Below are 14,448 nucleotides of genomic sequence, written 5' to 3' on the forward strand. Positions count from 1 at the left end.
ACCAGGAGGCTAGACAAATAAGTCAGTAGATTTCCTAACATTTTCAAGACCCATGTGACAACTATGGTTGGAGCAGCCTGTGCAGTCCTCTGGTGCCATCTGTGTATTCCGTGGTAACAGTATTTGTTGAATATCTGAATCTGCTAGAGTAGTAAGGAACTCAGAGTGACCTATACTGTCCATGCAGCTAGCATAGCTGCCATAAGTCCACACCCTGGACTCTATATTAGCATGCAGAGGGAGATGCTCATCCATGTAGATAGGTGTCAACAGATCTGTGCTTCCAGATACAAATCCTGGTGGCAAGGAGATCTTGCTGTCAGTTCTTACTTGTCTGCTGAGTACAAGCCAGGAAGCCTGGGTACACCTCTGCCAAGGTGACTGTCACAGATGTCTCCATAACTGTATGTTTACTAGCAACATATTCATAATGCATCTCACAGCATCTGTTGTAATGCCATTCTTCCCTACAAATATGTTTCCTCGTAGGTGATGTTGTTATCTTATCCTTCTCAATAATGGCCATCAGTCAATCTGATCAAACCCTTAATCAGGTCCGAAAGGGAAGACAAGGAGCGTCATGCTCACTGGAGTGCATCTGAATGTTGGCCAGTCTTTCAAAAGACTTTCTGGCAAGAGTGAGGGAATATTTCTTCTCCTGACTTTTCTCAGCTGTCAGGGCATGTCCCTCACACACTGTAGGCAATAGACATGGACAATTATCGCATATGGAGACAAAGAAGCATGGCATTTGGACACACACTCTAAACTTTTCCCAGCTAAAATGTATCTGCTGCTTCTAGATTTACCTAGCTTTAAATCAATAAGAATTTATAAACCTGGGACAATTGCAGAAAATGATAACAGAGAACAAGTAAACACATGAATAATTTTGAAGCTCCGACACATGATGGGGGGGAGATAACGCAATTGGATATTGCTTGAGGAGAGCTCGAGGAGGTAAGACAACACAAGGTGATGGACATTAAAAACTTTGATTCAAGTTCAACCTATAGATCAGTAACATGTTATGATATCTACAGTAACCTAAATGAAAGTGAAAATAAAAGTGACTTATGGGTAATATGAAAATGTCTATCTTTTCATTCACTGACGCTCCAGCCAGCACGCTAATGTACAGAATGTGTAATTATTTCCTTCACATGAATGCTTGAACTTTTTAATATGTGTTTACCATAAATGACAAGATGTTCCAATATCTCAAGAAACCCATTTTAGTCTATGAACACACATTCTAATTCTAGGTCTGAGTTCCTGGTATTACAGTAACTTAATTTATACATGGAGAGAGGGCTTTCAAAGTCACAGCCCCACTTCTGTAGTCATATGTTCTAAGTACCAGTGAAAGCAAGCACTAAAGAAACAAGAAGACAAAGCCCACAATGGTAAAATACTCTTTATGATTATGTCAACTGGTTATGAATATGTTTCTGACATTATTCTAATGAAAAGTGATTTTAGTTTTACCCTGCACTTAGCAATATTCCAGCTATATGGCAGTGGTCTGTAAATAATCAAGTCTGGACCAAACAATACAGTCATGAGCAACAGCAAGAGCATTGATCTGCATAACTGGGAACCAATGACATGTGTCAACTTAGTCAGCAAGCCTGATCACTTGATCCATTTAGTCGCCTCTTATGACAAGCATAGTCATCTTTTGGGTCAAGCATGAGTTGCTGAAGACCTATTCTACCCCAAATCTTCATGGGTCAATCTGGAAAAGACGATTAAATATGGATGTATGGATGTACATATGGTCAAAATCCAAACAAATATCTCCCTCAAAATGCATTGAGGGTGATAATGATTCATCATTCCTGACAGCAATATCCCTAAACAACTTACAAACATCCCAGAAGTACGGTTCAGCTTCCTTGATCTTGTTCTGTCTCAGCAGGCAGTTTGCCATATTCTCCTTACAAAACCAGTATGACCGGTGATCTTCGTGATACTGATTGACCTAAATGACAAGTGAGTTGTGTAATCAATACAACTTTGAGAGAATGAACATGTTTATATGTCATTTTTAGCAAATATTTCAGAAATAAAAAGACAAGACCCACAAGAATAGGCTTCACACACTGTAACCATCTGACGAATCAAACCCATGCATTGGCTTGGCATGTTTATACTTTATCTGTTAGGTGTCCAAAATTGCCTTCATGGCATTTGGCAGTCTGAGTAAACATAATCTCAGTGTTATTCATTACACTCCACTACTGAGTCTATCAAACCCTAGTAGGATGTTGCATCAGGTAACCTTTGAACGACCTATGACATCTACTCAAATGCAAGACAGCTGAATGGATTTAACCAATCAGACAACAGCTACTGTATTGAGTTTGGCAGGACTTTCGTAATTCCCCAGTCGCTGACACTGATGCCTTCAACAAACAAAAATCCACACAAAACACAGATATTTGACCTGCAGTATATATACTTAGAGCTTTCTGATGACATGGTTACCATCAGCCAATATTTCCGCAGCTGACATCCTTAAATATTGACAAATATTTTCACTGCGACTGTTTATTCTCTGATGACAGTCTGGTAGCGTGCTCCATATGCATCACCCGGAAGCAAACATACGGAAAATAACATTCAGAATCACTCCGGTACAAACCTTTATGAGGTAAAAGTTCCAAAGGCTTGTGCGAATGTCCACTTTCACAATTTTGTATGCAGTGTTCTGATTGGTCAGACGCGACCTCCTACTAGGGTTTCTTAAGACTCAGTAGAGGAGTGTAACAAATAATACTGAGACTAAGTTTACTTTGACTGGGCATTTTGAACAGTTCTTCAGAGATGTCACTACATGGGGTTTATGTGGAAGTGATTTTGGTCATTACTGAATGCAAAAACACAGAAAGAGCAACACTTTGGCACCCTTCATCCATGACATTCTGTTCTCATAATAGTCTCTCTGTTGACTACACTAATGTTTCCTTATTACAGGATGGTAATATACAGTAAAGGAACTGAAATCTGTTGTCGCTTCAAATCTACATTTAGAAGGTTTATTTTCTTCTACACGAACTGGGTTCATATTCTTCATAAATATACAGCTGACTCCGTCTAAACTGACATCCCTCTTATCAAACATTCCCCCAAAACCGACATATCTGTTTGGTTCCGAATTTGACAAACAGATAGACAGACATATTTATTCAGTAATGTGGGCCTAACAGCCTATACAACGGACAGATACAATATTTCACAATGCCATGTGTTAATTTCATGTGTAATGTTGAAACATATGTTTCAAAAACAGAGCAACTGATTTGATAACATTTGGGTCTTTAGAGTGCAATACATTTATCATGCTTTGTTCACACTGAGGCAAGGCAGTCAGCTGTGGTATTTTGGCCAAACTATATTATGTTTCGGCATTTATCCAAAGCTCCAAAGTTACAATTTACAGATACAACTATCTATACCATTGTCTTTATTTCTCCAGTAAGTAACAATTCTAAATTTTTTTAGGGATATTCTAAATTTATTCTTAGAAGAGAATCATCATTTAGTTGTAAAATATAACATTCAGGCTCCAGAAATGCTTTCCAGCTTACAGTAGAGCTTTATACAGTGTTCCCAGAAATTATTGAGAAAATCTTTGTTTTTTTTCTAATGATGGTAAGATTGGAAAAAGGGCTTTCACTATGCACTAAGCATACTAAATAAGGGAGACAACTCTTGAAGGCTTAGAAGGCAGCTCATTACATCAAGAGTTATCTTCCTTGTCTGAGCAGACGGCTTCCTGTGTTGACAGAATTTACAGCAAGAGAGAAAAGAAAGCTCATTCTAGATGATTTTGAAAGGGGTGAGGCTGATGCTAAAGTGTTAGCTTGCCATGTGTTAATTTCATGTGTAATGTTGAAACATGTGTTTCAAAAACAGAGCAACTGATTTGATAACATTTGGGTCTTTAGAGTGCAATACATTTATCATGCTTTGTTCACACTGAGGCAAGGCAGTCAGCTGTGGTATTTTGGCCAAACTATATTATGTTTCGGCATTTATCCAAAGCTCCAAAGTTACAATTTACAGATACAACTATCTATACCATTGTCTTTATTTCTCCAGTAAGTAACAATTCTAAATTTTTTTAGGGATATTCTAAATTTATTCTTAGAAGAGAATCATCATTTAGTTGTAAAATATAACATTCAGGCTCCAGAAATGCTTTCCAGCTTACAGTAGAGCTTTATACAGTGTTCCCAGAAATTATTGAGAAAATCTTTGTTTTTTTTCTAATGATGGTAAGATTGGAAAAAGGGCTTTCACTATGCACTAAGCATACTAAATAAGGGAGACAACTCTTGAAGGCTTAGAAGGCAGCTCATTACATCAAGAGTTATCTTCCTTGTCTGAGCAGACGGCTTCCTGTGTTGACAGAATTTACAGCAAGAGAGAAAAGAAAGCTCATTCTAGATGATTTTGAAAGGGGTGAGGCTGATGCTAAAGTGTTAGCTTGTAGACATGGTATTCCTCTGTCTACAGTATACAGAACTTTGAAGAATATTCAAACAGGAACCGGGATAGAGCACAAAGCAGGGGCAGGTCGGCGTAGGAAATTCAGTGTTGTGGATCGCCGAAGACTTGGGCAGATTGTGAGTAAGGGCAAATTGAAAAGTGTTGAGAACATCAGAAATGAAATGATTAGCAGAGGAAGTCCTCAGGTATGCAATGAAACAATTAGGCAGGAATTACAGAGACTTAATTGGGTGAAAAAACGTGGAATTCGCTCGCCGTTGATGAAAGATGCACAAAAGGAAAAACGTTTAAACTGGTGTCGGGCTCATGAAAATCAAGATTGGGATAATGTTTTCTTTTCGGATGAAAGTTCAGTTTGGCTTTTCCCTAATTGTGTGAAAATTTGGACCAAAGATACTGTCAAACCTATCTACCAGCGACCAAAACATAGCCCGAAGTTTCACATGTGGGGTGGCATATCGGCTCGCGGAGTGATGCCATTGTGTGTTTTCACGGGAAACTTGACAAAAGAAAGATACGTTGACATTCTAAATGGTCACCTTCTTCCGACAGCACAAACATTGTATGAAGATGATTGGATTTTCCAGCATGATAATGACCCAAAACACACTGCATGCTACACAAAACAGTGGTTGTCGGGCGAAAATGTTCAAGTTTTAGACTGGCCCAGTTACAGCCCAGACCTAAACCCAATTGAGAATGTGTGGGGAGTCATGAAGGACAGAATAAACCAAAAGGGACTGAGAAATATTGAAAATATGAAGGGCCGAGGTGGTCCAATATTGGGATACCCTGTCACACGATTACCTACAAACTGTGATGGGTAGTGTGCCAAGGCGTATTCAGGCATGCATTGCTGAGCGAGGAGGTCTAACAAAGTACTAAAACAAGACTGAGACTGTAAAAGGATGATGTTTTAACATGTTTATGTAAGTAAAACGCCAGAAGTTAATAAACGTAATGAGTTACATGACGCAACATGATTCTCAATAATTTCTGGGAATACTATATAATGCAAGTTAAAATCATGCCAAATTTGTTCGTACATGTCAGTTAATCTTTCCCTTTCCGAATCTGTCCCAACATTATATATCATACAAAAAACTCCCTCTGATCCGACATCCCTCTATACTGAATTCTGACACTCATATCGGGTCCAAAACATGTTTTTAGTGTAGACTGACCCTCTCTAAATCGACACTGTAATATCACAAGAGATTGTATCAGCCAAAACATGGCATGTTTTAAGCTAATTAACACTTGTGGGGACACCTCATTGTGCCTTCTCTTATTGTTCTATTAGGGTTCAGTCAGTCATGGGATATAGGTAAGCAATGGTCAGATTACAACGAAACCTGTCTAAACCAGTACCCCACAGGATCGAAATAAAATGCTGGTATAGACAGGATGCCAAATAAGACAGTCACGATCATTTTCCAACATGGCTACCATTTACACATGTCAATCTCCACATTCGAAAATGCATTTATTTAATCTTTTGTAATAATGTAAGAAATTAAAGCAATGTTGATGGCTCACTTATAAACATTTAATGCAAACCCCTAGTGTTTAAAAAGCATAACCAAGGTAATTGTATGAGTACTTGATCCATCATGCAGTCACTACTCCCTCATTATCTAGTGTGCTGAGAGGAGTGTACAAGTAAGGTATCTTGACTGGACTGCACATACCCATGCCAGTTTAGACGTTGCTAATTATAGTTAAGATTGCGTGTTGGGACCAGAAAGTAGTGGTGAAATATGGAACAGACAGCATGAGACAAAGTTATAATGATCACAACTTCATTGTAAAATGGCAGGACCCAAATTTTATGCCAGTTTTGACAGTATGTCAGATTAGACAGGCACTAGTGTTGACGGGTTTCATTCTCACTTGGGAAATACCAACAATAAGTCTGTTGCAGTAAAGTAGGCTATATAATTTATTCATGTCACTGTACACATTGTACACATACATGCATACATAATAACATAAACATAAGATTTACACATGCTTCACTTGACATTTCTCTTCACACATGTACATCAGAAACAAATGTCAACTGGTCATTTTTTCACTTTCAACTTTGCCAAAACAGGCTACAACTTGACATTCTGTGAGCTGTGGCCTGTAATCCCTTTTACTATGAAAGCACAGTCTTCTGGCTCTCTGATTGGTCTGGGGATGGTCATGTGACCAGAACAGCGGCACCAGTATAGACAGTGCACTTCCTGTCTGGTGAATTGTTGGGGATTATCTTGGACCATGTTGTCTGCTTGAGAGAGATGGCCAAAAGGTAGTGTGTGACATTGTTTTACATTTCTGAATTAGTTTTGCTTAATGTGGCACTAAAAAGTAATGGTATTTGTAGAGAAGCACTTATAACGACTACAATTTCGCTTGGACAAGGGCATTTGAAACATTCAGTATGTGTCATGTTGTTAGGTCACTGAAAATCTGTTGAAATGCCTCATTCAAGAACATAAATTCAACATATAGCCTAGCTTAAAGTATTGCTTGATAAACATGTCATACTGGACAAACCATCAAAAGAATGAATACTAAATGATTTGACAATACTTTAAAAAAAGACTGTATCAGGTGAAATGAAACTTGAAATAACACATAATTTTTTCATCTTATTTCATGAATTTGAAAGTTAAAATTATGTATGCGAACACTATACTCATTCAACATGCATAAAACATTGAAAACGGCATGCAACATAGCTCTTAAATGAAACAATTGTTGAATACAAGTAACAGTTGAATTTCAAGTAACACAAACCATAAGCAACATGGTTCAACAGCGGCTCACCAAAATCATTTCCAGAATAAGTACAGTCTGAACATAAATTGGAAGATTACATACCAAATTAGTTCTTGGAAAAGTAAAGTTTTACTGTGAAAAAAACCCCAAAACATCAGTGGCTATCAGACACCAGTTAACGAGCGAGCGAGTTTAGTTTTACGTCGCACTTAGCAATATTCCAGCTATATGGCGACGGTCTGTAAATAATCGAGTCTGGACCAGACAATCCAATGATCAATAACATGAGCATCGATCTGCGCAATGGGGAACCGATGACATGTGTCAACCAAGTCAGCTAGTCTGACCACCCGATCCCGTTAGTCGCCTCTTACGACAAGCATAGTCACCTTTTATGGCAAGCATGGGTTGCTGAAGGCCTATTCTACCCCGGGACCTTCACGGGTCACACCAGTTAACAGTCAGTAAGAAACAATATCAGGTCTTCCATCCTACATATAAGGTGGACCACTTACTCAGTCCCCTAAGTTTAGGTATGAAAAACGTGTTGTATTATTATTATTCGGAACTTAAACATAGTTCTGTCAGTGACCCAGAACATTTTTATGGATGTGTTATTATTTTAACTAAAAAACAACTTTTGTCATCCAGTCTTTGTAACCCTGAGGCATAATTTGGACAATCTCACCTTGTATATGTGAAGAGCTTTCTCTGTATAGTCCTGAACCACAGCATAATTTTTCCTGTATAAATACAGAGTGCCTAGGTTCATGTATGCAGTTGCAATTATAGGGTGTTCATTGCCGACTGCTTGGATCTTCAGTTCAAGGGACCTGCAACATATTTCAATGTTTCAATGCAGACTTATGACATATTTTTTTAATAAAAATATCATTTATTCTTTACCTGTCTCATACTAACTGTCTTCCATGGTAGTGGCAACTTCAGTGCCAGTGTTTCCAAACACCTTAAACACGTCTCTAACACAAATCAATTTCACCTGAAAGTTTCTGAGCATGAAACTGGATAGTAGGACAGATGGCTGAGCGCTAAAGTGTATGACTCAGGAATACTTGATATTTTGATCCAAAACCTACATACTTTATGGTATCCTGACTCATACTAATTGCTCCAATCACACTCGAGGTAGTGAGGGTCCACTGTTTCCGTGATCCATAATGACCATCTACACTACATGGCCCATGGGAGCAAGCTTTTATTACTTCTGAACATCTGCTTCTTCAACTGGGGCAACACCTCCAAACTCATGAGTGAAGAAGTGAAGGTTATGATTTTTTTGATTTAGCTAAACATGTTAAGATGGAAGAATTCAAGAGATTAATGCAGTGGAAGCACCGCTGCTGCTCATTGGACTCCACCCAGGAGCTTCCTCCCTTGAATATTTTTATTCTTTATTTTTATTCTAAAGGACAATCTGCAACACATCACTAAGTGAAGAGGAAATGGTTAACACAACCAAGAGTGATTGTCTATGCCTGTAATGTCTTCCTGTTCTTCCATCATCTAATGCCCATCAAAGACTTACTTTTGGTAGAATTCCTCTGCCTTATCCAACTGGTTATCCCGTCTGTATGCCAGGGCCAAGTTGGTGTACACATTCCCAATACTGTGAGGTATGGTTTCAAAAAAGTGCTCTTCATACAGCTGGAAATAAAACAGATATTATTGTTACTCCAGGCATGTCCTGCAGGGATACAGAATACTAGGTAAGGCTTGGTGACATGGCGGTTAATTGTATATCATAGTTTCCTGATGGTGTCAATCATTATTCATATCGATCACTCGGTTGTCTGATCCATATTTGATCACTTACATTCTGCCATCATTAGGCCAAAGTAATTTTGGGTATGGAAATGAACAATAAAGAGACTCTTGGAAATATGTTATTGTTAAAAACTAAGCTGAATTTCCAGATGATAAAGTCTACTTGCTGTTTCACACTGCTTTTAAGAGTAAAATTAAATCCAGCCAGAGTACCAAGTTCATACTCAAGCCTAGACAAACATGTCTAGTGTTTGATATTATGAACATCAGACACCATCAGGGTACAATGACTATGAGAGATAAACATGTGAATGTTATCGATAATTTTTACCTAGTACCTGTAGTCATTTATGGAGGAGAAAAGCTTCCAGTGCTTGGGGCACATCTCAACAATACCACAATTCATGGCAAATGTGGATGTTGATGACATATTGAACTGAAATGAACTTTTTTTTCAACTCATGGCACAGACAGTGGCATACTCTGCACTGGAAATCTTAAAATTAAAAAAAACTGTTTAGATGTGACAACGTGATGTTATGTTGTTGAATTCCATAGAGTTATAAGCTTCAGGATGTATTTTCTGTCCTGGAAGGGTGGCATGCTTTTAGTGCTACAACTATATTATTTACTGGAATTCTGTATGGAGATATGCCACTGGTCCTGGAGGCATACTATTTCCTGGAATTCTATAGGATGGCATGCTTCTAGTGCTGGAAAAATACTATTTCTTGGGACTCTATATGGGGACATATCTCTGAGGCTGGAGGTATACAGTTTCCTGGAATTCCATAGGGGGACATGCTTCTGGTGCTGGAGGTATACTATTTCCTGGAATTCTATAGGGGGGCATGCTTCTGGTGCTGGAGGTATACTATTTCCTGGAATTCTATAGGGTGACATGCGTCTAGTGCTGGAAGCATACTATATCCTGGAATTCTACAGGGTGACATGCTTCTAGTGATGGAAGTATACTATATCCTGGAATTCTACAGGGTGACATGCTTCTAGTGATGGAAGTATACTATATCCTGGAATTCTGTAGGGTTACATGCTTTTAGTGCTGGAAGCATACTATATCCTGGAATTCTACAGGGTGACATGCTTCTGGTGCTGGAAGTATACTATATCCTGGAATTCTACAGGGTGACATGCGTCTAGTGCTGGAAGCATACTATATCCTGGAATTCTACAGGGTGACATGCTTCTAGTGCTGGAGGTATACTATATCCTGGAATTCTACAAGGTGACATGCTTCTAGTGATGGAACTATACTATATCCTGGAATTCTACAAGGTGACATGCTTCTAGTGATGGAAGTATACTATATCCTGGAATTCTGTAGGGGGACATGCTTCTAGTGATGGAAGTATACTATATCCTGGAATTCTACAGGGTGACATGCTTCTAGAGCTGGAGGTATACTAATTCCTGGAATTCTGTAGGGGGACACGCTTCTAGAGCTGGAACTATACTATATCCTGGAATTCTGTAGGGGGACACGCTTCTAGAGCTGGAGGTATACTATATCCTGGAATTCTACAGGGTGACATGCTTCTAGTGCTGGAACTATACTATATCCTGGAATTCTGTAGGGGGACACGCTTCTAGAGCTGGAGGTATACTATATCCTGGAATTCTACAGGGTGACATGCTTCTAGTACTGGAACTATACTATATCGTGGAATTCTACAGGGTGACATGCTTCTAGTGCTGGAAGTATACTATATCCTGCATTCCTTTATGTTGTTTCACTCAATCCCTGTTATATGTATAAAAGCCAGTTCTGTGCTGTGTTGGTTTATTCTTGCTTGAAAATGGTATAAGAAGCTATACCAAAATGTCGCATCATACAAAGAAAGAAGTTGTTATCCATAAAGTATTATACTTTTCTATGGAGATGAAAAACATGAACAAATTTGGATGGGCTAATAATTACCTTTAAAGACATCTCAAACTGTTTAATAGCCTCTTTGGGTTTCTTCAAACCAAGGCTGATGAGACCAATGTTTGTCCAGGCATCTGCAGCCCAACAAATATTCTTGTGTTTCTCCTGAATGGCAAGAGAGTCTCTGAACATCATTTCCCCCTGTAAAACAATTGACACATATACAAAATGAACACTGTTAATACTGAGTTTTCACAGGAAGATCCAATATAAAAAGCGATGTCGACTACATCTTACTTGATGAGACTGACTATTTGACCATGGAAAATGCTTACAAGTCTGACACTTTCTCCCTACCTCACACACGTCATACACAAACCAATAACTTTGGTAGATCATTACTTGATACATGCAAAATATTTGGTATCTGTTGTAAATGGAAGATCTACGTCGAATGGAAATGGAGATTATACATTTGTCTCCCATACTGGGTGTAGTATTGTTGACTACTTGTTTGTATCACCTGTTTCTCTTCTGTTTCTGACTTGGCAGTTCTCAACAGAACCGAGTCTGATCACTTGCTGGTTTAATGCAATTCTGACAATCTTCTTACACCAGAGTTAAAAAGAGAGCAAGCCAAAAAAACACCACCATTAGTACTGCCCTCATTCCTGTTACTAAGTGCAGGCTTCCAAAAGATAAATTGAATATTTTAAGGATCTCTTGCATCCATCATCTCTTAGAGATATCAATTAAATTGATAAATATGTTTATGAATTTTTGGATTCACATTCATGTCCAAAGTGTGATGACATGCCTATGCCTTTTACTGACCAGCTTTTTCAGATAAAATCACTGAATATGAAATCAAACAAGTATTAAATGATCTAAACGGAGGTAAAGCAGCAGGTGAGGATGGTATTCCGCCTAAATATCTCTCATGTATTGCTAACTTCATCAGTCCTTATCTTAAGCAACTTTTTATAAGAATATTAGATGCTGGTGTTTTCCCAGACTCCTTGAACATAGGAATCATTATTTCTGTACATAAATCTGGAAACATATCTGATCCAAATGACAATCAAGGTATTTCTCTCTTGAACATGACTGGCAAACTGTTTTCTGCTGTGATCGAAAGACGTATTGTAGATTTTAAAAGGGTGTTTGACTATGTTGATAGAAAGAAAATGATGTATTTATCAATTACTAAAGGGTTTACTGGAAAATTGTGAAATGCTCTACAGAGTATGTATTCATCAGTTAAGACATGTATCAGGATGGGTAAAGGAATCACAGAGTGTTTCAAAACTTCATCTGGTGTAAGACAGGGCTGTGTGTTCAGTCTGGTCATACATGTATTTATATTTTACATTAATCAACTTGCAAATGTATAATGCATGGATGTGACTATGTAGGTTTTTTACAAGGTATTATTTATATAATGCTATTACTATTTGCAGATGATGTTGCTTTATTATCATTTTCAGCTAGTGGCCTGCAGAAACAACTACATGTTCTTCAGTTATATTGTGAGAAATGGAGCCTTGAAGTAAACTTGAAAAAGACAAATGGTATTGTTTTAAGAAAAGGTGGTATTCTTAATAAATCTGAAAAATGGACATACTGCAATAAGGAAAAAAGCATTGTGTCAAACTACAAATATTTAGGACTGATTGTATCGTCCACATTTTGTAATTGTCAGCAGCCTGCAAGCAGTCTTTAAAGAAAATAAGTTTATATCTCTCACAGGCCTTTCTAAAATTTTGAACAGAAAAATAGCCCCATTTCTCCTATATGGTTCCGAAATATGGGGAGTTAAATATAATGATTCCATCCAAAACAATTCACTCTTTAAATGATATATTTTCACAAAACTGGCACTGCCAAATATCCTCAAGACTTCTGTGTCACTGTGCAAATATAAAATCATTACTTGTTCCTGAAAAATATGTAACTGAACTACAGGATAGATTATGAATATCACTACACAATTTTAATGTTAAAAATCTTAGAAAGAAAAATGTACGTGATAAAAATAATAGTTTATGTAATTTATGCAATGAAGGTACTGTCGAATATGAGTTTCATGTTCTTCTCATTTGTAAACATTAACATTTTCTTAGAACCAGATACCTCCCTATGATCTCAACTGTGGTCTCAAGATGAACAACAAATGAAAAACATGTTAAATTCAAGAAATATTAATTTAATAAAATCTGTTTCACTATTCCTAAAAATGATTTCTGAAATTAGACAGTAATTATGTGTATGTATATTTATATATCCATGTGACTGTGCAATGTAAAAATATTAACAACTGTACTATAGGTCATATGGCCTGAAACACTAAATAAACGTCGGTCCGTCGGCCGGTCCGTCAGTCGGTGTGAAAATAGTTGGCATCAAAACACACACACAGGAACCTGACTGCAACACAATAATTTCCTGGTGGGGTGGCATGTGTCCAGATCCCTGATTTCATGATTTACAGGTAGCTCAATTCAGTGAAATGAATAGTTGATGAAAACAATAAAATCAAAAGATTTAAACTAGAATTGAAATACGATATGTTTATTTTGCAAAGAAACAAAAAGCCAACGACCCTGTATTACCTCAATATACTGCTTCTGATTATAGTACACAAGACCAAGTCCATTGTAACACCATCCTATTCTCTCTTCTCCTTTCTTTTTATCGATCTCACCACTCTGTACACCCCTGAAAGACAGAACTGTTCAAATAACTTCCTTTAAGCCAGACCAATATTATTTTTTGTTTTCAGATTTTTGTCCTATGACAACCTAAGGCAGGAGGGAAACAAAACAATCACCAGTCATAGTTATATTCCTTTTAAATACTAAAAGTAATTTACTCTTCCTGAAGTGCATTTGGGGCAAAAATAACAATCTAACAAAAATCTTGTAAGGTTACATTTTTGGCAGATACTAGTAAACACTATGATTTTATTTTCTGTACAGGAAAATTAATTTATATTTTTTCTTATTCTTGAAAAAGCTCACTGAAATCTGAAAAACAAGAAAAAAAAATGGCCTGGTCTTAGTGGTATTATTGGTATTCTTCAAGTAGGGAGAAATCATATTGTCCTGCTGACACACACATCCTCCTTCCCTGATCCTCATGCTTTAACTACAATAGTGAAGGGTGTAAATGCGCTTTATTTCACTATACAGCGAAGTGGTGCAGCAAACTGTGTTTCATTTCCAAGATGCCAAATCTAATACTCTAAGGATAATTTCCATTAATTTAAGGCAAAAAAACAAACAACAGTGTAATGACCTAAATTAAGAATGCTCGCACAGGTCTAACTGACGCGCTGTTCTTTTGACGTGTCTGCCCCCTATGTTAAGGCGAACATTACCATAAAACCAAATGATAAACAGTTTGGTGACATTTACGCGCAGATTAAATACAGTTGAACCCCATGTACTCTGACACCACATATCCGGAAACCCTGCCTTCTGGACGAT

The 14,448-nt window shown here is 37.6% G+C and overlaps 1 protein-coding gene across 1 annotated transcript in view; it reads right to left on the minus strand.

Annotated features, from left to right (window-relative positions):
• The window catches only part of LOC137293465 (TPR repeat-containing protein DDB_G0287407-like), a 59,451-nt gene that overhangs the window by 9,500 nt on the left and 35,503 nt on the right, over positions 1-14,448 (minus strand). Inside the window, exons 19-23 of the mRNA XM_067824020.1 lie at positions 13,573-13,678; positions 11,012-11,161; positions 8,834-8,952; positions 7,976-8,120; positions 1,870-1,984 (exon numbers count right to left, since the gene is read on the minus strand). Of these exons, the coding sequence (XP_067680121.1) occupies positions 1,870-1,984; positions 7,976-8,120; positions 8,834-8,952; positions 11,012-11,161; positions 13,573-13,678 (635 nt within the window). The remainder of the gene's footprint in view (positions 1-1,869; positions 1,985-7,975; positions 8,121-8,833; positions 8,953-11,011; positions 11,162-13,572; positions 13,679-14,448) is intronic.

This window comes from Haliotis asinina, chromosome 8 (genome assembly GCF_037392515.1).
Source record: "Haliotis asinina isolate JCU_RB_2024 chromosome 8, JCU_Hal_asi_v2, whole genome shotgun sequence".
Lineage (NCBI taxonomy): Eukaryota > Metazoa > Mollusca > Gastropoda > Lepetellida > Haliotidae > Haliotis > Haliotis asinina.